The sequence below is a fragment of the Primulina eburnea genome, chromosome 13 (genome assembly GCF_022965805.1).
Source record: "Primulina eburnea isolate SZY01 chromosome 13, ASM2296580v1, whole genome shotgun sequence".
Taxonomy (NCBI): Eukaryota; Viridiplantae; Streptophyta; class Magnoliopsida; order Lamiales; family Gesneriaceae; genus Primulina; species Primulina eburnea.
This window is the reverse complement of record NC_133113.1, coordinates 5,943,876-5,968,411: the sequence shown is the minus strand read 5'-3', so window position 1 is coordinate 5,968,411 and position 24,536 is coordinate 5,943,876. Positions and strand designations below refer to the sequence as shown.

Genomic DNA, 24,536 nt, shown 5'->3' with positions numbered 1-24,536 from the left:
CTTCAAACTCAACCAATGTCCCAAAGTCTCTTGATATTGTTTAAATTGTTCAAACCGAATCTGACAAAATAATCGATTTTTATCAATTATAAACAAAAAATATATTCAAATTACTATTCTTTTTATTTAATATTAGGCAATATTTCAATATCGTCAACTAAAAATATATATGTTGGACCTCTCAAGGACCGGGCCTAAGGCGATGACCTCCTTGGCCTCATAAAAGGTTCGGCCCTATGGCATCGATATCTCTCAAGCTTGTGCCCAATCCATTTCATTTGTTATGTCGAGTTTTTCGGGTAATTCAGGTCAGGTACCTGATTTTTTGGATAGTGTTTTTACTACCCGATCTGAATCTGGCAACTACCCAACTAGTCGGGTACTCGTTAATGTCGGGTTCTGGTCCGGGTTCGGGTATTCAAATTTTTTTTAAAAAATTTAAGCTTTCTCATTTCGTGGCTACAAAAAAAATCTATCAAGAAGAAATAGGTTTATCAAAATAATTATATATAATTTTCACATCAAATTAAACAAGAAAAATCCATATTTGAAAGTATTTAAACTAAGTAGTATTAATTAACAATAATTTTTTTTTTCCAGAAAAAAGTATGTAAATCGAGGCATCGAGTAGACTAATTAGAAACATATATATACTTCTCCGGTCCCACTTCACTTGAATCTTTATTTAAACTACATTTAGTTTTGTGGGTGTTGTCTACTTGATCAGCGTTTAAATTCGATTATAGATAGTAAGGGGAAACATGAGGCATTTGTCATCTATGCATAACGAGCTTGCAATGTCACTTACGATAGTAGACAGACTATAATCAAATCTCTATAGTTTTTTACAAAAACTACTTACAAGAAAATTATTATAACATGTGTATAAAATCACTAAAACATACATATGTATATATCTTTATTATTTAATAATGTATGAAGCTTTATAAAAGCCATTTTGATAATTTAATGAGTGAAATTTAATACCTTCCATTTTATTAATAGACAAATTCTAGAGAAGAGTATCAATTTAGTGTCAGCAGCTCATTCTAAATTTAATTTTCGTATATATAATGGCAAATTCTAAAAAGTATGCATGTGGAAGAGTTAATATTTTTATTCACCAATTATTTACATGAAACATTGAAAATAAAATCTATTTAGAAAAAAATGAAAAATTATATAAAATATATGGGGATGCATCGTATGTGCATGATGACTATTCTACATGCATATGATGCTCACGTACTGTGTACACTTCCGTGACCTAATGATACAACATTTATATATCGAATGTGTTGAATTATATCCAAATTATATCTCCAATATATGATTGTCTTATTGATATATACAAAAATAAACACGATAAATAAACATTATATCAAAATTATATCTACACACATTATTGCCCTACAATAAGGTCCATATGCGAGCCTCATTGATTGATATATACACAAAAAAAATACACGATAAATAAACATTATATCAAAACTATATCTACACACATTATTGCCCTACAATAAGGTTCAGAGTGGGTCTCATGTAAGACCGTCTCACAGATCCTAATCTGTGAGACGGATCAACCCTACCCATATTCACAATAAAAAGTAATACTCTTAGCATAAAAAATAATACTTTTTCATGGATGACCCAAATAAGATATCCGTCTCACAAACACGATCTGTGAGACCGTCTCACACAAGTTTTTGCCTAAGATCCATATGCGAGCCTCTTTGATTGATATGTATAAAAATAAACACGATAAATAAACATTATATCAAAACTATATATATACACACATTATTGCACATGCGAGCCTCATTGATTGGGTGCACCAAATGTGTCTAGCCATGGCAGCTCCATAATATTTCCCATGGAGATTTTGTCTTTTTCCCTCCTTGGTCAAAAATACTATTCACACTCTCAAATCTCAATCAAAACCATGCAAGTACACATATACATACAGACTCGTCTGTATATATATGCAGTGAGAGGATAAAAGTGGCCTGAGAAAGAGATGAAAAATGGGGGAAAGCAGATCATAATTAAAGGTTAAGTGTGCGATGTAATGAAATTCAACAGTTCACGCTCGCTGTTTCTGTTCCAGCTTTTTTCAAAGCATCCTACTTTATAGATTCGTGCGTGTTAAGCTAATGTTTATTTAATTTGAGCGACTTTTTCTAGTGTGGATTTGATTGGGGTTTCGTTGGTTGAGGGACCCATATTACTGTTTGTGATCTGCGCCGGATTTTTCAATATATCGATCCTGGTGAGTGGGTTTTAGTTTGGAATGCTTTTATTTAATTTTGAAAATGGTGTCGGTGTTTTCGGTTTATTTAGTTTGTGATTGATGCTGCTGCACTATTAGTGGGATTTCTTTGTGAATCTGAAGGTCTTGAAGTTGAAGGTAATTGTGATACCGGAGTTAGATCTAGTGAACTAGCTTTCTCTGTTGAATCATGCTTTTTGAACGGATACAACTGTGATGTGAGGATTTAATCATGCTTTCAGCTGCGATGTTAGGATTAACTCAGCCCTGTGGAGAATTTACGTGTAATGGAGACGTCTCAAAGCTAGTATATTGAACTTCTGAGCTCTAAATTTAACTTCATTCCGGACTCAAATAAGCTCACTGTAGCTGAACTTAAGGTGGGCTCATGTAGCTTAGATTTTCTGTTGGTTAGCTGCTTAGTGCTATTTTGTGGAGTCGGGTGATTTAACTTATTCATGAGCTCCTTTTGGGATAGTCTCAGTTTATCTTTCTGTTAATATATGGTTGAATTTCAATAGTTTGGTTTGTATATTCCATCTTGCACTGTAATGTCTAAAAAAAAGTAAAATTAGCCAATTCAAACTTCAGTACTTGGTTTATCATGAAACATTAGTAATGCTGATTCCACTAGGAAGTGGAGTGAGGAGAAGGGAAATCCAGTTTAGTACTTTTAGCTCTTCAACACAATAAGGACATTATTATGGTGATTATGCAACTAGGACAAAACAGAAAATCCTGCTATTACTGTGGATCTCCATGCGCAGCCCCAGAAGAGATCCGACTATACAATGTTACTCCGTGCCTGCTGCATACCACTGTAGCATAAGTTGGATGATAGCAAGTAATCTAGAAAGGTGATGTAATGGATAAATTTTTCGCCTGGAGCAAAAACGACAGCAAAACAAAACAGATGCTTCTCCTGTGATTGAACATTGTGTGATCGCTAATTACTGCAAGTGTGATTGTGTGTCCTGTTTCTGCTACACTTTGCCATGTCCTGTTATAAACATAAAGTGCGACTGTCCTCACTTAACTTTGTGCCTGTAGAGTGAATCAAAGTGTGATCTCCAGTTAGAAGAGAAAAATGTTATAGTGGATAATGATGGTGCCAACTGGATACAGATTCTGGTGTTTCAGTTCGAGTTGCATTCCTGATTCCAGAAATTATGTGTCTAGTTTTATTTAAGTTCGTCAACAAGAGATAGCTGTTTTCATGAAAAAAATGAACTGATTTCTCTTTATGCTGAGCAATCAAATTCAGTATCTAAACTTGTTTTTATCATGCATATGAAGATGGATGCTGATTCAAAAATAATTTTTCTTTACCTTACATGATATGTATTTACTTGATCGACTGAATTCAAACTTGAGTGATTAGCTTGTATTCTTATTCAAACAAAGTCGGTTATGTGGCTAATTGACAATGAATTTCATTGTAGGTAAAAGTGACATCACCGACAAGGAATGTCACCTCTTGAAGTATTGAAGAGCATATTAGCATATTAACATTACTCGGCCTTGCTCATGGCATCAGCTGGCCTAGGGCACGGAGGAGCTGGCAGCTCAAGATCTGCTAATGGCTTCAAGGTCTCATCTAGTTCAGTTGACTGGCTGGGAAGAGAAATGAATGAAATGAGATTGAGGGACAAAGTGGATCTTGATGATGATAGGGTGAGTTCTTTGCAGTTGGGTCACCTCAGTGGTTTCTGATACACCTCACCATGGAGATCTGTCTTATGTTGCAGGATAGTGAACCTGACATAATTGATGGTGTGGGTGCTGAAACAGGGCACGTCATAAGAACCACACTTGGTGGTCGAAATGGTCAGTCCAAGCAGGTTGGTGGACAGTATTCTCTAGAAGTTTCCTGTGCTTGACCAATGTGACTATTGATTTTAACATCTACTTTATCTTGGTTAACAGCTGGTCAGTTACATAGCAGAACATGTTGTTGGAACTGGCTCTTTTGGAGTAGTTTTCCAAGTGAGCTAAGTAAATGTTTTCATATGTTTTGTGCCTGTCTGTGGGCATTCTCTGTTGTATCACTGCTCTTATTGTGCCTTTTTTAGTATTCAAACTTCTCGTGACAGGCAAAATGTCGGGAGACTTCAGAAATTGTTGCTATCAAAAAGGTTCTTCAGGATAAGCGCTACAAAAATAGGGAATTGCAGATTATGCAAATGTTGGACCATCCCAATGTTGTAGCTCTAAAACATTCGTTCTTCTCAACAACTGAAAAGGAAGAGCTATACTTGAATCTTGTTCTGGAATATGTTCCTGAGACTGTGAATCGTATTGCTCGGCAATATAGCAGGCTGAACCAGGGGATGCCATTGATATATGTCAAACTTTATACATATCAGGTATTTAATTGTGTTTCTCGTTGTTTTCAAACAACTTATGAATTTAGAAACTTATTTGAGTACAGCTGTCGAGTATTTGACGTCTTCCTGACGGCCATTTTTGTGTATGATATGTTCATCATGCAAAAACATGGCCAAGATGATGAGTTATTGATGTCTAATGTTACTTTCATATTTCTGGGAATCTACACAGCATCATAAATTTTGGGATGCTGTTTTTTTTTTTTTTTTTTTTTGTATCTGCTCTTCTATTGCTCTACTTATTTGCTTAATGTCTTTGAATGTCACTGTCTGCTGTTATTAGTTTGTGTTTGTGGGCTTTATATCCACACAAGGCCAGATGCCTACACCGCTAAGGCCAGAACTATGTCTGATGCCCAAGTCTATAAACATTTCATCAACTCGAATATAGACGGTGACAAGCAACAATGCAAAGGCATTAACTCAGAGTTGCACGGGTTGCATTTTTTCTTCCTATTAATTTGGATAGATGGTTGTCTAATTGTGATGGGACTAACATGTACTAGATCAATGAATAGAATAATTGGATTGAGATCAAGTTGTTCCCTCAAAGACTAATATATAATCACGAGGATTTTAGTTACTTAAACCTAAGTTAGACAGGATGATATAAATGAGGGATTTGATTTCAATTAAAACTAAGTCCAAGATTAAATAAATACAGATTTTTAAGAAAAGTGGTAAGAATTCAAAAGATTTTCAAACAAGCAAGTGACGAGGATCAATTAGCCATGATACCAAGCTATGCTATCTTTGACATGTTATTCAAAATAATTGAATCAAAAGATGTTGCTTAATTTGCGGCAAAAATATCTCTTGAATAAACAAGTTTAATTTATTCTAACAGTCCATGATATTTATGTTCAGATTTAATCAAATTACAACACATTGATGATCCACAAATTAGCAGTTCATCTAAATCTGTACGAAAAAGTTGAATTTATTTCTAGTAGATTTATTAATTTTTATTCGTTAGTTTTTCTATCAAATCTTAATCAATCTCATTTCCACCTCTAAATGAAGAATTAAATCATGCAAATAAATGACCATATTATTTGTGCACAATCCTAATCAAATATCAAAAGATAAATGTAAGGAACAAAGACAATTCCATAGAAACATAAATGTAGTCAATACATAAATGTGGTCATGCCTCAAAATTAAAATATACATTTCCATACACAAATGAATTATCGGAAGCCGTGAAAATAAAGTACAGAAAAATAAATAAAGAAACTCACAGCAATGGCTCGTCATATCCTCAAAATTACCCCTTGAAAATCAAGTGTTCAACTCCTTGAGGCCCTTGAAGACATGGTTGTGCTTCATTTAATTCATGCATGCAGGGACACGACCAAGTTTCAGGGTTGGATCTGTGGTCCTTCCTGTCTAATTTTTTAGCAATTTGGCTATTTCCCCGACTCTTTCAATGTGTCCACTGGCTTGAGTCTACGTCGCACAGTGTTTTTGACTTTTTTCATAATTATACCACATTCATGCTTTTGTCAAACTACAAATGTGGTAGAAATACCGTCAGTCAGTGCACTTACGAGTAGGAATGAATAGTTCCAAATAAGCACCAATACTGATACATGGAATATGTTGGGCAATCTGGTTAAAGAGAAATAGAAGAATTTTTACAGAAGAATGTTCAAACTGGATTGAATCTAATAAAGAGTTTCAGGACTTTTCGATACTTGATCTTCTACGAGATTGAACTTCTGTGTATTGTTAATTGAATGCTTTTCTCTTTCTTGGTAGTGGACCACTAGTCTGCTCCATGTAATGGAAACAATCACATATCAATAATATTATATGTTTCTTATCAAAAAAAAAAAATACTGACAAGTAAATATTAGTAAAATGGTGATATAAATCTCACTTCTCACTAGACATATGCACACGCCATGTCAAACTTAAAAGCTTCTAATTGCAGATTATACAACTTTGTGTAACATGTTTTGTTGGATGAACAATCCCAACTTCTCCTGGCCTTTACATGTGGTTTTTTAATGATGCTGGACACTCTTGCCAATTTCTTTTTCAGCAGATAAAATTAACTTAGGGTGCCCCTTGCATTGTAGCATTTTGAACTTGGGGATTATTTTGTGGCTGAGTTCATGCAAACCTTTTTTATTTTAACGTGATGTTGCTGAAAGTTTTTACCCTCTTCATAAATGTTGAGCATTAAATATACTGTATGATATACTTGGATAAACTGCCAAGTTCCAATAAAGTTCCTGATAGTTCTTTTCAGATGTTCTATGTTATGCTCTACTTACTAAGTCTTTTTCCATGAGATTAAATCCATTGGTTATGAAACGAGATTTGGTCAAGATTTACTTTCTCGAGTTGTACACTTTTTCTTGCGATTTTCTTAGTTGGTGCGAGTTTAAAGGAAATCTATTGAATTTTATACACGGAAAAATTATACTTTGGAGTTTAATTTTTGCATTGTATAGCATCACTCTTATCGTTTATATATTCTCTTGGTGTAGATATGTCGAGCTCTTGCTTATGTACATAATTGTATTGGTATATGTCACCGTGACATAAAGCCTCAGAATTTACTTGTAAGTTTTTTATACTATTTGTAAGTGTTGCATTTACTTGTTTTTCCTTTCCGAAAGCAATAATGTTTTAAATTTGCATTTATTATTATGGTTTTTCCTTTTAACTGATGGACAAGTTTCCAGCTAAGAAATAATTAAATATATTTGGACATTCTGCTACACAACCACCAAAAGAGGTATTTACTAATGTTAAAGTGTTACGGAGTAATTTGAATACCAAAATAACTTCTACTCCACGTAATTGATTGTGGCAAGAAATTTTTTTAAGTTGTTATAAGAGGACTCGATGTAACTGTGAAAGTGGCAGACTAAACTGGTCTTAAAAACAAAAAATCTCGAAGACAACAATTCTGGCTTCAGAGGTAATAAGAATTTTACCTATTCATCAACAGCTAGTCATTTTATCGAGAGTTTTACCATGAAACTGTTGTATATATCATGGGTCCTTTTCCGGTTGTGCTACTTAAAATGGAGAGTTTTCTGGCTGGTTGCATGTCGGAAATGAATGATGTTGAATTATCTTGTATGATGTGATGATGTGATATGGCTTGTAAAAAATAGTACATAAATGGCTAAATGGGAAGTATTTTTACCAGTTTGGCTAAAAAGTGGATGAGTAGAGTCGTGCTGAGTAACACTCAGGAAACTCAGGAGTATATTGGTGTTTTCTTCATCCTTTACCTTTTTCTTTTATTATTACTCAAATGCTGAAGCCATATTGATATACTCCCAGGTGAATCCACACACGCATCAGCTAAAACTTTGTGATTTTGGCAGCGCCAAAGTTTTGGTACGTCTTAATGCCACATGATTATGTGCTGTTTCTTGTTGCTGATTCACATGATTCCTTCATCAGGTGAAAGGAGAACCCAATGTATCCTATATCTGTTCAAGATATTACCGTGCTCCTGAACTCATATTTGGTGCAACTGAATATACAACTGCAATTGATATATGGTCGACTGGCTGTGTAATGGCTGAATTACTACTTGGACAGGTGGTTTTATGATGACGTGTAAACTTTACTCTACAATGTTATATGCCTTAGCTTGTCACTCAGAAGTTTCTCTCTGATCTTACAGCCCTTATTTCCTGGAGAGAGTGGAGTTGATCAGCTTGTGGAGATTATTAAGGTGACTTAAATTTTAGCTATCATTAGGATTCAGTTTTTAGTATTTAGCTGGCGCATGTTATGATATCTGAACTTTGTTTCCATGGTAAATTATTTCAAACAACTGAAAAATAATATTCCATATTCTTCCAGCATAGCATCCCAAGTCTTAAAGTGGCTTCTCAAAAGTGATTATACCACATCAAATATTTTCAGTCATTATTTGTTGTTGATGGAATACAGGTTTTGGGAACACCTACAAGAGAAGAGATCAAATGTATGAATCCTAACTATACGGAGTTCAAGTTTCCACAGATCAAGCCCCACCCTTGGCACAAGGTATTTTCCCTTTGCTTTCTATCTTTTTGTCTGGATGGATCGTTAGTAGTATTTACATGACAGTCGTTTTTAACAATCTTGGCAGAAAGCTGTTTTCTATCTCTTTTTGGCGCATAGATATATTGTCATATTAATTTATGTATGAAGAACGTTTGAACCTGCTTAGTTATTTCTTCATGGCTACTGCAGTAATTGTTAGATTGGCTTAGGGTTTTATCTTAATTAGTTTTTGAATTTTTTCCACTCACTTTGCTAATGTAGAACAATCAATCACATGTGGTGATAGATTGATTCTGCAGGAACATGGCCGAATTCACGGTTGTGTTTGAATAGACGAATTTGGATTAAAAGAAATATTTAAGGAGAATATTTGAAATGATTCCACATTGAGATGGGATGAATTTTAAATCCGCGATAATAATTTAAAAAATAACATTCGGATTTGAAATTCATTGTCAACCCAAACAAACAATAAATTTGTTAATATGGATTTGAAATCTCTAGCTTCTAATTCATCCATCCAAATACAATATAAAGTTATGCTTCGATTGATGATATGGAGAAATAGGATTTGATATGAGAAAATATTTTGAATGATGGATTATAAATGACACACAAGTAACACCAATAAATTTGAAATCCATTGTTGTCGAATCCATTACGCACAACCTAATAGAAATAATGGATTCTGCCATTTCATTTTTAATTTTTAAAATTTAGGTGAACCAGTCCCATCGATTTTCTAGTTCCCCAATTTATTTATAAGAGTATTTAAACGATAATTTTTTAAAAAATAATTAGAGCAGATGATGTTGATGGTGACAAACAAATAGGAAGGAAGAAGTGAAATATAAGAAATTTCATAAATGCCATATAGTTTGTAATTATTTAAATTGTCTTGCTTCATATTTATTTTTCAATTAACATTCACGTACTTTAAATAACATAGGAGATTGTTTTTAAAATATTATAGATAAATGTAATGTTTCCCTAATTGTGACAAACCGAAGCATCTGATTAATCTGCCAACAATAATGACGGATCCATGATTTATTTTTTAATTATTATTTTATTTGTTTTATATAATGATGATGATGATGATGATGACGACGATGATGATGACGACGATGATGACGACGACGATAAATTTTTAATTTATCTTAATAATAATAAAAATTAGTAGTCTTAGTAGTAATAACAATCACCATAATGTGGATGATGATAATAAGTGATAATATAATTAATAATAATCATAGTAATAATTACACTAGCAATAATTTATAAAGTTTTATACGAATATTAATCATTATCATTAATACTGATGATGTTGTTTCTATAATAAAAATAATAGTAGTTTACCAACAATAATAATAACAGTAAGTTTTTTAATTTCTATTATAATAACGATGATGACTTCGACAACAATAACAACCACAACAATTAGTTTAAGATAAAACCTTGATCCACAATAATAATAGTAAAATCAGTGGTAAAATAACTGTTGTCATAGGGATATTATTTATATTAAAAAAAGTAACTGAACATGACGCTTAAACTAGTTAGGCATAGTTTGGTACACATGATAGGATAAATATGTGATATATAATATAAGGATAAGGTAAGGATAAATAAGATGTATGATATTATATTTAATGTTTGGTATGATTTTAATAAGAGTGATTAGATTTATATATTAGATTGTAATGACAAAATTAACATTATCATAATAAATTTTATAATTTCAAAGTTGTTGCTTGAGTTCATATTTTTTATCTGTTCATGTGTCGATAGTACTTACATGATTTATTTAATTTAACCTAATTTTATATATTATATAATATGATAATTGAGCCCTTGATTTTTTGAGTCAAGTCAAATATCAATTTTTAAGGTTAATCGGGTGATAATAATAATTTAATTGAGATTTATAAAAATTATTTATATAAATAATATATAAAAATAAATAAAATAATTATTTGCATAGATTTATAAAAAAAATCATTTATAAATTGAGGGTAATTAAGTCATTTGTAGTGTATTTTATCATTAAATTAAAATTATCACAACTTCTATTAGGGATATTTTATCCTTCTAAAAAATTATTTATCAGGGGCCCATTATATTATAATGAGCTTTTTAAAAATGTACCAAACATGGATAAGGAATATTATTTATCAATCCTTCCCTTATCTGCCTTAATGTAGATCTCATTACCTTAATAAAGTAGTATAAATTATAACAAAACAGCAATAGTAATAATGTTTTTTTTATTTTTTATTATAGTAATAATTATATAAAACAAAAAATAATAATAGCAAAAAAATCATAAAATATTGCAAGAAGCTGATGTTCTTACAAAAGCACAGCATACCTCAGGATTTGAGTAGAGAATGTATGCAAGCTAGGAAAGACTGATATTCTTTCATGTGCTTGAGGTGGAGTGTGGGAAAGGTGGAAAATTTTCTGGTATTTCTACCCGAAAAAATATTGGAATTTATCGTATTTGATTTTATTCTCGATCTGATAATATTTTATCCATTTAGGGATAATTCATATCTATATATGTGTTTGTTGGCACTTAGTAAATACGATAAGTTTTATGATAATGATAAAGAAAAAGTAGCTTGCTCATACATCAGCTGCTTCCAATGTCAGGTCTTCCATAAGCGTCTACCTCCAGAGGCTGTGGACCTAGTATGTCGGTTTTTCCAATACTCGCCAAATCTCAGATGCACTGCTGTAAGTGCACCTTTCACCATTAACAGCTGAGGTTCTCTTTTGAATAAGACAAGTCAAAATATAAACCTTTCTTTTTCTTTTGGCATGGCAGTTAGAAGCTTGTATTCACCCGTTCTTTGATGAATTAAGGGATCCCAACACTCGACTTCCGAATGGTCGACCACTTCCTCCACTCTTTAACTTTAAACCCCAAGGTATATTAAACTCCTCATTTTTTAAAAATTGAATTGGTGATAATCGTATGAAAAAAAATTGGGTGTATTGTATCTGCTTAGCATCATAAGCATCTTGTTACGTCCTTTTATTCTTCACAGAGCTGATGGGTATACCTCCAGACACTATCCATCGCCTTATTCCCGAACATGCTAGGAGGCAGAACTTATTCATGGCTTTTCACTCCTAGTCACCAGAACCCATCCTTCTGGATGACATTGTCCAATGTTCTTATGTTGCAGCTTCCTGCTTTTCACCATCTATGCTGCTTGTCTCTAAAAATGGGTTGGCATTACCAGAATACTTTGTAGAGGAAAGTTTTACGTGACAGTCGTATAGTCTTGGGAACTTTTATCACTTTCATGCCAAGAGACGGTTTAATGTTTATTACTAGAACGCGTGTAGAGCAGTTTTTGTACGAAGTTCTTTGTATTTTAAGCAACTTGCATTGCCATGTGTTTCTACATCCATGAGTCTCTGCTGAGGATGTAAGTGGCAATTTCATTTGTTTATACTGTGTTTTTTGCTTTTGCCCAGCTTGAGATTTGATTTATAGGTATACATGAACTACAAGGTGGAAAGATATCTTGAGAAGTCATGTGTTATGCGTTTTGATGATGCTCGTAAATATCAATAATGTTTTCAAAAAAAAAATCGAAAAAAGAAGTTGCATTTCCACAAAATATTCGTTTTCTTTGGTAAAGCATAATGATTTTATAATATATATTTCTTAGTGTGGGTGTCCAACGAGATAACTTTTGATTAGGATTTAATTGACTTTTATGTAAAAATGATCTTAATTTTAATAATATTTTATGATTTTATTCAATTATAACATTTATTTTATTTGTATATATATCTAAGTTGCATAGATAAATCTCTTGAATATATTATAGTATCATGCGATTTATCTTGCAACGTAGATCATGAAATTCATCAGGAAATGTAATGTATATTTTAAACTCGTTCATTGTTGATTCAACAAAATAAGGATAAATGTCACTTGAGCTCGAGATTGAAATATGTGATATAAATGTCACGTTTCATTGGTAAGGGGAAGTAGGTATACATAATACATTTATACAAATGAGTGGTAACTAGATGAGGCACTAAACAACTTTCCCTCCAACTTTTCAAATGATTATTATTTATCGAGTTGATTAGTTTGCAATTATGATTGTACATTAATAGTCTTTTCACCCGAGACAACATGGAGACTATGTATTAGCACTCCCCTTTGACTTATTTACTGACCCCAGGAGGGGTGTCAGTTGGCGAGAGCCGTCAGCTGGCGATATTGGGTCTAGTCCCAACATACGTAGGAGCTGATGCATTGTAGTCGGAGATTCCAGACATAACTGCAGACACTATCATTGATACCTAAGAGATCATGGGGCAATGCTACTAGATGCATTTACCATGATCTAATTAGTGCGATCATATTTGAGTTGTGACATTCTTGTAATCAATGAGTTAATGCACATAATGAGACAAACAAGGGTTAAATGTCATATAAGAAACAAATATTCTTTCGAATCACGTGAGTTATGAAATCATGACTATCTATGTCCCTAAATCATCGAGATTCACACAAGTATTCGATTATGTGTTTTCGTTGAGATAGTCAAATTTAAATAGTTGAATTAGTTTGATGAAGATCAAATATATAGCTTATAAAGGATTTTATAATTGATTTTCACTATTGAAAGTGGTGAAAATGAGCTTGACTGTTAAATAAGTAAGAGGAGAGTGCAGTTGCATATTTTACTTGAGGAAATTCCAAACTAAGCATTTGCAAAAAAAAAACTTTCAAACTTTTAGCTTCTCTCTCTGCAGCAGCCTTCGATCTAGTGTTCGCGCAGCTCAATCCGTTGCTTCTTCCCTCACTGAACACTAACCCAATCTCGATATTCTCACTGAAAAATGGGCATTTTTTAAATCAAGTGATAAATAGTTCATAGCCAACGGTGACCGGCTCAATGAGCACCTATAGGCGAAACTTTGAACCCCCTCCCCCCTCCCCCTCTTTTTTTTGTGGCTCAATGAGCACCTTTAGGCGATACTTTTTTTTTGTTTTTCAGACACCAGTTCAATAATCAGAGCCGAATCCTTTGTCTCTCGCGATGTCACATTCATTTAGACTCTTCTATGTTAATCTCTCGTCAACATCTTCGATTATGATTATAATTAATCAAAAATCCTGCATTATTTAAATAGTAAACAAGAAAATATATTCATAAGTTGACAAATAGATTTTCACCTAGTCAAAATATCTAAAGAAAATTCCAAAAGGATCCTGGAATCTATTAATTAATTGATGTAATGTAATTAATTAAATAATAATTGTTTAATTATATTATATTTAATTATTTTAATTATATTATATCTTGTGTTATCAACAGTTAAAATAGCACTATATGGTTAATTAATGGGGAAATTGGCCTTTAATCCCTAACCGTCGATTTTTTTGTGTTCAGTCCTTGGACAATTTTTTAGTACCACATTTTCACATGAAGTATATCACATTTGTATGACATAGTACCACAATTTTGTGGGTAGGAAATGAACCTAAATAAATGTTTTGATTGGGGATTTTTCGCCAACTTCCTCTTAATTAATCTCGTGTGAGTATTTTTAAAAGTTGAAAATTACGACATAGAAGTTTTAACAATGAGAATCATTGAATCTTAAATCGTATAGAATTCTAGAATGATTGAGAGATTAGATTTGTATGTATATATAATATCAAGAATTAATATAAAAAAATGATACAACACAAGAAAATCAACCTAAATTCTCTCTTATCTTCTATCTCTCCCTAACAAGCAAAATCGACCAAGCTCCTTGTTATTGACAAATATTCACGGCTACCAAAAGAATCATCGTGTGTTGCCTCAAGTCGCCACAACACCGTCGTGGTTCTGCCGCCTTCCGGCCAAAGAATCTCAACGTGCAAATTTTTTGTATATTCTATAGTGTGAATTAGAAGATAAACTTAGTCATCGATCGTGAATGTTTAGTTGAATCATACGATATTTAAGAATATTTCAAACGTCAAACAAAAATTCTAATTTCATCTGGATGCGAGAAAATAATACTCCAAAAATAGTGAATTTTGATGGTTAAAAAATATGAAAATTTTACTATGTGCTTGATTTAGTGGCGGAAGTAGTACGCTATAACTAGCTTGAAGAAATTCGTGATTGGCACCTTGAGCTTTGAAGTTTGACCGAAAATCTCAATCGGACCAAGTGGCAAAGTTTTCAAAGATATCTCTGTAAACCTATTTTTAGGTTTATATATATATATATACACGAGTGAGTCTTATATGAGACCGTCTCACGGATCTTAATCTGTTAGACGAGTCAACTTTACATATATTCATAATAGAAAATAATACTCTTAGCATAAAAAGTAATACTTTTTCATAGATGACCCAAATAAGAGATCCGTCTCACAAATACGATCCATGAGACCGTCTCACACAAGTTTTTGCTTATATATATATATATATAAATATATATATATATAAACCTAAAAATAGGTTTAGGTTTATAAATATATAAAATAAAATACGTTGTAAAATCATGAGTCGTGTATTTAGATTGGTCTCTTTCATTGGAAAACTATGCAACCTTAACAATCACTGTACAATGAACCACGGGTGCTCGTTGAGCCTGAGCATCAACGTCGCACTCGGTGGACCGCGACGAGCCGAAGCTGATAGATAACATCGACGACTTTTGGCACGCAGCAAGCGAGTGCAGCAGGGAAGTGGCCCAAAGTGCTCGCTAATAATGGAAGTAGCTATGACTTCAACCTTCCATTACGTCAAAGGCAATAATATCAAGCACTCTACTCTACCAATCACTGTATAATTCAAAAGGTAATAAATCTTTTTAGCATATCGCTAACAAGATTGATCAAAACGATTTTAGCCCAAAATAATGAGGATCAATATCGTAATAGCCGGAAAACAACTTTATGTAATGAAAACTTTAAATTTCTTTTTAACTCTTTTGTCAGAGTGTCTCACGAATCTTTATCTGTGAGACGGGTCAACCTTACCGATATTCACAATAACAAGTGATACTTTTAAAATAAAAAGTAATATTTTTTCATGGATGACCCAAATAAGAGATCTGTCTCACAAAATACGACCCGTGAGACCGTCTCACACAAGTTTTTGCCAACATATATTAATATACTTATTTATTTTTAAAATTGATATAACTTTGTTTTGTCAAATTTTTATTATGTGTGCTTTTTCCTCGTAACAATCGAATGTGTGTGTATATATATATAAATAAGTATTTATATATATATATATATATATATATATATATATATATATATATATATATATATATCAGTTTTAATATCCTGCACACCTACCGTGCACACTTTTGTGAGCACCGATGAGGTGTCACTCACCCATTGAATATACAATTTTTCTATATTTCATCACATCTAATAGATGAGTTACACCACATGATACTCACAAAGATGTGCACGATAAATGTGCAGGATATCAAAAATGTATATATATATAATCAGAATTATAAATTGTAATATATTTAATTCGTGGATATAAAAATCAGAATTATAAATTGTGATATATTTAATTTGAGGAAAAATATCCACATGATTGGAATAATATATTAGCATATCTTTGATTAGCGCCTCATTTATTGTGTTCTCTGTTGCTGAAGTTCTACTCTCCTCTAGATCCGAGCTTGCACCCCAATTTTACTGCGACGTCTAGGGTTTCCGACTCCAATCCTCGGCGGATTACGTTTGGTGTGGTTGCTGTTACTCTGGGATTCGATTTTCATGTTACTGGAATTTTGTAGGTCCCATATGTAGGATTTTGTTATGGATTTTCTGTTTCTAGGTGTTCGTGGTTGAACTACCAGTTTTGATTCTGCCTTGGATATCGTCGTAGTTCTTGATGGCTTGTTTGCATTCGGAGCTTGAATATTTGAATGTTTGCGTAGTTTTTTTTTGTGGGCAGGAGGTTGCGAGTTCCTTTTAGTTGGTCCATGCGTTTCATGATTTAAGTCTTTAAGTTCGCGTAGAGTGTCGAAAGTAGCATTTCAGGTAGGTGATGTACTGATGATTGGGTTGCGAATCAGGTAGAAAAAAAAAAGGATTTTTTCGAGAGATGCAGGAGTGAGAGTCTAAAAGATGGCGCTTAAGCTTTCTGCAGGAGATGCGGCTAAAGTTGCCATTCAGTCGATTGGTCGGGGATACGATATTTCTTTAGACCTTAGACTTAAGTATTGTAAGGGTGATTCACGTTTACTTGAGATTGATGAGGATCAGGGTCGAGAGATTGTTCTTCCTGGTGGAATCTCGTTGCTTAATGTGTCAAGATTGATCAAATGTGATAAAGGAGAGCGGACGAGGTTTCGAAGTGATGTTCTGACATTCCAACAGGTTTAATTTCTTTGCTTGGCTCTGACATTTATTTGGTGCTGTGATGTTAAGCTAATTTGGTAGATGGATTGTAGATTTGAAATATGTAGTTTTCCTTCTCTCTTTGTTTGTTTTTTTATTCCTACTTTCATGAGTTCTCTTTGCTCATAATTTTACACGGTTTCTGCAGTTAACTAAATAATTGATTTATATAATCCGCAGATGTCAGAGCAGTTGAATCAGGAGCTGTCATTGACTGGAAAAATACCTTCTGGTCTCTTCAATACGATGTTTGAGTTTTCTGGTTGTTGGCAGAAGGACGCAGCATTCACCAAAACCCTTGCTTTTGATGGAATGTTTGTAACATTGTATACGGTTGCACTAGAAAAGTCTCAGATGGTTCTCCAGGACCGTGTGAAGGGAGAAGTTCCATCATTTTGGGATCCTGTGGCATTGGCAAGGTTTGACTTTGGCTGTCTTTTCTAGAAGTTTGTATCATAGACTTTACTGTTGATTTATTTCTAAGAAAGCCAATGAAAAGCATTTTAACCTAGAGTGAACTTTTGATGGAAGCCAATTTTCTCCTGCTACGTGTACCACATCAAGTTTACAGTAAAGCATGAAAGAACTGATAAGGTTGAATGGTTTTTGTGGGTTCCGAGTTCTAATTAACATTTAATCAGCACACAATCATGATTAATTAGCGGAAACATAGAAAACAAGATACAAACTCATCATTGATAGCAGAAGAAAGATTATTTGACAAAAGAGCTGTAATTCTGGCAATGACTGTTTTCATCGTCACAATCCCTCAAAGGCAGTGGACCGGAACCGGGCCGCTTGGGCTCAATTTTCGGTTTATAACAGTTTTTGAATCAATTTGTACAAAAATATGTTGTTTAAAATTCAAAGCAAAAAAATTAATAATGATACGTTTGAGTTAGTTAAACTAGTTCAACAACTATACCGTAAAATATTATTAATATTTAGTATTTATTGAAAAATAAATAAAAATAAAAGGGTGATATTTAATTTACAAATAGTGTAATTACATAATTTAAAGTGTCGAGGTATACTACAAAATTTTAAAATTTAATATAGATATATGATTTCAGTTTCTCACGGTTTTAGTTTTAGTTCCATATGGTTCTAGTTCCTTTTTCGTAGGAGCCAGAAACCTTTAGCCCATGGTTCCGATTCAGGTTTTGGGAGTTGGGACCAAAACCGAAATTCACTGTTCTTGGGAACAGCAGTTGGATCTAAGCCTTAGGCTCTGATACCATTAAAAACAATAGGAGGAAAAACACTATTGTTTCTTATATTAATAAAAATATTTATGGTAGTTTTTATCTAGTTTGTCAAACAAAGCTGCCTGACAACATAACAAGATACTAGAAACAGAACAAATCCTAAAGGTTACCAAATTGATCCCAGAAAACTTGTGACTGATTAGTGTCGGATTTGTTATATTTACTTACTTGAAAATAAATGAATTTAGAAAAGCAGCAAATTCCCATTCATATAAATTTAATATATAAAGAGCTTGCACATGGACATGCATGTGTTAGAAAAATTTCTTCCTGATCAAGAATTTTTTTTATCCTCATTCCTTATCACTAGTCATTGACTGATTGTCATGGCTAGCTTGTTTCTTTCGAGAGGAAAAACCTTGAATTTGAAGATTGCGAGGATGTACATTTAGTAAATTACTTATTTGCATCTTTACGGTTACTATGTGCATGGTGTCCGTATGAATTATTAAACCTTCTAGCACATGTTAAATATTGTGCAATAAATATGTCGGGGGCAACAGGAATGTTATTTTGTATTCAATTTAACATGAATGATGATGAGAGTAGGTCTTATTAGTGGCGCTGATGGTTACCCCTTCTTCAGGTTTATTAGTAAGTTTGGCACTCATGTCATTGTTGGTGTAAAGATGGGTGGGAAGGACGTAATTTACATGAAACAACAACACTCTTCAAATGTTCAACCAGCTGACGTCCAGAAAAGATTAAAGATGATGGCAGATAAAAGGTTTTTGGATGCAGATGAGCAAAATAAACTAGATTCGGAGCAAATGTACCGGGGTAACAAGGTTTGAATTTTTTTTGTTATTTCGTTCAATGCAAGTAGGAGACTAAAAAAAATACAAGCTATTAGCCATGGTTCTCGCTCTATTTCATACTTCAAGTGAACCTGCCTAGTCTGAATATTTACATTTAATTATGTTGCTAGGAAGAATTTGTGCCCCAAACGGGACATAGGAATGGCTACTTTGCTATCAACTTACATTTATGTGATTGATTTTTTCCATGTTTCATGCTTCAATTGTTTCAGCCTGGTCAGGGATAAACTTTTCTCCATTTAATCACATTGGTTTCTAGAATACTCTGTCTGAAACGGAAGATACGGAAATTGATACTTTTTCATGTAATAATTAACCTTTTTTTGGATGAGGGGTTTCATAGGCCTATATTTACGTTTTGCCAAGGTTCTGAACTTCGTTAGGCGTTAGTCGGACGCAAAACCAGTGTCTAGATCCTAAACCGCCTAGGCGGGAACTAGGCACCCCTAGGCGGATTTCACGGTATTAAGAGACGTTTAATGGTTCTTAGAATAAATTTCAGCCCAATATTTGTTAAAATCCAATTGACATCTTATTCATTCCTCCTGCTTCTTCTGCTTAACGCGGGCCATGATAACAGGCAATGCAAGAGAAATCAAAATTAAAAAATATATATACTTTAGTGTCTGGTTCGTTTTTCTTATGTGTGCAGAAGTAAGCAGACAAAGAATACGAGAGCGGTGTGTTAGGGTAAGCGCGAGCCAATAAATAGTAGTTTTAGTTGGACTTTCAATCCCAAAAAATTAAAAGCTGGAACATATAATTATTTCTTATGTCATGTTTAAAGCCCAAAAAAAACTTTCCAAAAAACTCTTAATGTCTAGGCGCCCTTGCCGCCTAGGCTGGCCGCTTAGCACCTTCTCGGTGCTGTCGAGCGGCGCCTAGGTGGCCACCTAGCCCGAGTTTTAGAACACTGCGTTTTGCTTTTACTAAAGCAGCTATCAATTTTTATTTTGTTGTCTGTTGGGCAATTGCATATTTAGGTCAACTCTGTGATTTGCCGCCTCCATGCTGCTGCATGGTACCTTGAAATTTCATCTTTTCCCCCTTTTATCTTCTCTCTCTCCCCCTCGAGTTGATGTTCTTGGATTGATTAATCTATTCATCACCATACAATTACAAATTAATTATTATTCTCTCTCTGAAATGGCTTACACATTTTTCATTTGTGCTGTTATAGTCTGCAAACTTTTGATAGTGACAATGATCTATTTGTATGGAAAGGTGTTGATGGTTTCTTCTAAATAGTTTATTATTATTTTTAATTGGTATAAGTAGTTTACTATTTATTGAGCTGATAATGAGGCGTACTTTGGATAAACCTCTGCCAGTATTCTTTTGTGAAATATTCGGTGTTACTATCCATCCATGGCGGAACATGGTTAATATAACACCCTCCCTGCTGACTCCCGTTGCTTTTTGACTCTATTATCTGATCACAGGCCAGATATTGTCCGATTAGCATGGAACATAGATGGCTTATTATTTACTCCTGTCATTATGTTGCATTAACACGTGTTAATTGTGTTTGCTATTGTCTTGTATTGCCCTAGTTGCATAGTTGTCAAGGGCGCAAGGCGCACCAAGACGCACAAGGGCGCTGGAGCCTGAACCGCGCGCCTTACGAAGCAAGGCACACATTTTTAAGTTTTTTAATTTTAAAAAATATATTTATCTTAGAATAAATATATTAAAATATGAAATAATTAAGTCACAGTGTCACACAAAACAAAACATAATTAATAAGTTTATAGTAATAAGTAATATGAGTAAAATTCTCCAATCATCCAAATCAAGTTCATCTTCTTACATCGAATCATCAGAGTCCCTAGAACTTTCCGACTTGTATTCTTCTTGGTATTCATCACTTTCTTGATCAACATCAATTTCTTCTTCCTCTTCATCTAAAAGATGTGAAATCAGCATTTTTCTGGTTGTTTTGGATGTTGACGCCCTTACCTCGTTCGAAGAAGATGAAGCACGAGATCCAAAACCATAAATCGGTTCACCAACCCTAGACGCACGACCTACATCACCCCATGTCAAATCATCATCCCCAAAGACTAGATTATTTTCTTCATTGTCCAATCTTTTCATCAACCATTCATCGATATCATCCAATGAAATAAAATCAATTTTGTCACACAAATCATATCGACGTGTCATTGCTCTGTTATATTTAATGAAGAGTAGATCATCCAAACGCTTTTGAGCCAACCTATTTCTTCTCTTCGAATGAAGCTGCGAAAATTTTAAAATACATTAATTCTTCGTGAATTGTTCATTATAAGAATTATAATTAATATATCATGACTCAAGAGTATCTATTCGTTCTGCATGATGTGCTTTCTCTTCTGCACTACTGCTCCTGCCGCTTCGTTCTGTTTTTTAGGTTGTGGACTTGGGCTGTTACGGTTTGGGATTGGGGTTGGGCCTTTTGTCTTTAAAATTACTAGCCTAAGCCGCACCCAAGTGCCCTTCCAAGGCGATCCCATGCGCGCGCCTGGGCTTGCCCTAGTGAATCATTGCGCCTGGGACGGCCACTGGCGCAACGTTCACGCCTGGTGGCGGCGAGAGGCTCTCGTCTTTGACCACTATGCCTTGTTGGTTTCCAAAATTGATACTATTTGACTGCCTTTACCATCAGAGCATAAACTGAATTTATTACTCTCTACCTTATTTATTTTGTCATGCTTCAGCTCGACATTAAGGAGGCACGGCTCAGGTTTGCGGACACTGGCACATCAAGTTCTTATTCTCATAAAGATGTACACCTTTTGTCTCTCATATTGCAGTCTCCATCAATATCAGCGGGAGTATAAATCTGTTATTATTTACTTAATTGGTGAGTTGCGTTACAGGACATCATTAACATCTTCAAAAGGAGGGGAGGAAGTGATAACAGAAATTTGACCCATAAAGAGTGGCTACAAACTGTGCAGTTGGAGCCTGATGTTATCTCAATGTCCTTCCTCCCAATAACCTCCCTATTAAATGGTGTTTCCGGTAGTGGATATCTGAGCCATGCCATTAATCTATACCTGCGATGTGAGTGAACCGTCTGCTTTATATGTTTGTCATGTTCAATACTGTCATGTTACATTCTTCTTTTCTCAGATGATTTATAATTTACCAATAGTTCCTTGGGTTGGTGATTTGTAAAAAGGAGGAAAGGGCAGCATTTCTGAACCGTGAATGTTTTAAAACTGCCCCATTGATATAATCATATTCTTGCAACTCATGTTTGTGTGGGTGTGGCAGTTAATAAGTCTGACATTTTTCATGTTGATATTATTGCTTCAGACAAGCCACCAATTGAAGAACTTCACCAATTTCTGGAATTTCAGCTGCCTAGGCAGTGGGCCCCTGTGTTTAGTTATCTTCCCCTTGCTCCACAACGCAGACAGCAAAGCACTGCTTCATTACAATTCAGTCTTATGGGTCCCAAACTTTTTGTAAATACTACCCCGGTAAAGTTGCTTCATTTGTCTTTTTCCCCTTTCCGTTTTTTTTCATTTGAGTTTTAGTCAACTAATTCTCCTTGGATAGTAGATGTTGTATTCCATGATGTGAGTGTATCTTTAACCTAGAACTGCATGAAAAAGCTATCTTTTGGTTGATCGAACACCCTCATCATGAGGGGGGAAAATCCTTGAAAAGCCAGTTTGAAATCTCCATGTATCTTCACGAGAGAAAGAGAACCTGAAAGTGGAAGGAGTCTTAGGTACCTCCTTAGATATTGCTGACTATAATAATCTCATAAGCGTTCTTTCTTATCTCTTATACGTCCAATTTCTTGCTATTTCCATCAACAATAATTTCTCTTTATTTCTTGCTGTATTGAAATTCAAATAATCTGCTTAACCTCATCTCATTTTCTTATAGATGTGAGTATTGACGTGACATGATGCACTGCCAATTTATTTTCGGCTTCTTTCTATTACTGCTTGAAATTGTAAGTGAGGAGATGCTCTGGAAATAATTGTATCCTTCCTTAGGGACAGAGTATGTGAGAGACTTGATAATGTTGTATGGAACATTCTATTTATATAAATTCATCTGCCATATTCTTTTTTATAATTAAAATCCTGAACTATCATGCTGACTAAACAATTTGCTACTCCTGACCTTTCTGTATCCTTGAAAACTAAATGGATCACAATTATCATTTGTTTGAGTTTTCAGGTTGATGTTGGTAAGAGGCCAGTGACTGGTCTAAGATTGTATCTTGAGGGTAAAAGAAGCAACCGCTTGGCCGTGCACTTGCAACACCTATCCTCTCTTCCAAATGTTTTCCATCTTGAGGATGATTTGAATGGAAATTTCCCCGATGAGTCTTATGATCGCAGATATTATGAGAAGGTACAGTGGAAGAATTTTTCACATGTATGCACTGCACCTGTTGAATCCGATGACTGTTCAATAGTCACTGGAGCTCAGTTACATGTTGGGGATTATGGATTTAGGAATGTTCTTTTCCTGCGGCTCCGTTTCTCAACTGTTTCAGGAGTTGTGTCCGCCAAGCATCCAGAATGGGATGGATCACCTGTATTGGCCCGTAAATCTGGACTTATTTCAACTCTGATTAGTAATCACTTTACAGCAGTTCAAAAACCACCTCCACAGCCAGCTGATGTGAACATAAATTCTGCAGTTTACCCTGGAGGCCCTCCTACTCCTGTCCAAGCTCCCAAACTCATGAAGTTTGTTGATACGACAGAAATGATGAGAGGGCCACAAGAACCACCTGGTTATTGGGTTGTTTCTGGTGCACGACTTATGGTTGAAAAAGGGAGGATCTCCCTCAGGGTGAAATATTCGTTACTGACTGTTATTCAATCTGATGATGATGTTCCTGAATAAGATTACAACAGGCTTGCATTTTCTGAAAAAGAGAAGCAATTAGGAATGAACACGAGATTTGTGCTGGATCAGATAAGAGCAACATTGCGTATCTAGAGACACACTAGAGACACCATAAAGTTCCACTGTCGTAGAGTGATTGGCTGGATATGCACTCTCACGTGAAAACTTCTGCAGGGCAGCTACAATCATTGTGAAAGAGCCGAAATCGTCCTTGAGATGTTACCTCTCTTGGTGTTCTCAGGATTTTTTACTGTGTATGTGTGCGTGTGTGGTCGATGATGTTTGCTTTTTTGTTACTGCAATGTACTTATCGTTGTTTTGCTTTTGAGTGTAGATTCCACGGCAGTGCTTGTAAGTGACAATTATTAAGTTTTAAGTCATTCTTGGTTCATGGTTTCTAATGTTGCTACGTGATCACGTGAAGGAAAAGTTTGTGATTAGATTAGATTTGTTCAAATTGTACTTCGACAAAATTATGCTGGAAGATAAATGA

General features: G+C 34.3%; 2 protein-coding genes across 7 annotated transcripts; both read left to right on the top strand.

The window, feature by feature from the left end:
• Positions 1–1,829: 1,829 nt before the first annotated feature.
• Positions 1,830–12,190, top strand: LOC140810879 (shaggy-related protein kinase kappa). Of its 6 annotated transcripts, none has more exons than XM_073168783.1 (14): positions 1,830–2,269; positions 2,512–2,649; positions 3,712–3,943; positions 4,018–4,110; positions 4,196–4,255; positions 4,363–4,635; positions 7,155–7,229; positions 7,963–8,019; positions 8,086–8,226; positions 8,312–8,362; positions 8,584–8,679; positions 11,335–11,418; positions 11,510–11,612; positions 11,733–12,190. In XM_073168783.1, the coding sequence occupies exons 3-14, from the start codon at positions 3,797–3,799 to the stop codon at positions 11,819–11,821; spliced, it is 1,269 nt and encodes a 422-aa protein (XP_073024884.1). In that variant the 5' UTR covers positions 1,830–2,269; positions 2,512–2,649; positions 3,712–3,796; the 3' UTR covers positions 11,822–12,190. The 6 variants fall into 6 exon arrangements, with proteins under 6 accessions (XP_073024884.1, XP_073024887.1, XP_073024883.1 ...); XM_073168784.1 differs by having other exon boundaries at positions 2,268–2,407; XM_073168786.1 differs by lacking the exon at positions 2,512–2,649 and having other exon boundaries at positions 1,830–2,051.
• Positions 12,191–16,293: 4,103 nt separating this feature from the next.
• On the top strand, positions 16,294–24,439 carry LOC140809376 (MACPF domain-containing protein At4g24290-like). The gene is made up of 7 exons (XM_073166974.1): positions 16,294–17,070; positions 17,272–17,510; positions 18,946–19,147; positions 21,877–21,945; positions 22,039–22,225; positions 22,481–22,647; positions 23,363–24,439. The coding sequence occupies exons 1-7, from the start codon at positions 16,819–16,821 to the stop codon at positions 24,038–24,040; spliced, it is 1,794 nt and encodes a 597-aa protein (XP_073023075.1). The 5' UTR covers positions 16,294–16,818; the 3' UTR covers positions 24,041–24,439.
• Positions 24,440–24,536: the final 97 nt, after the last annotated feature.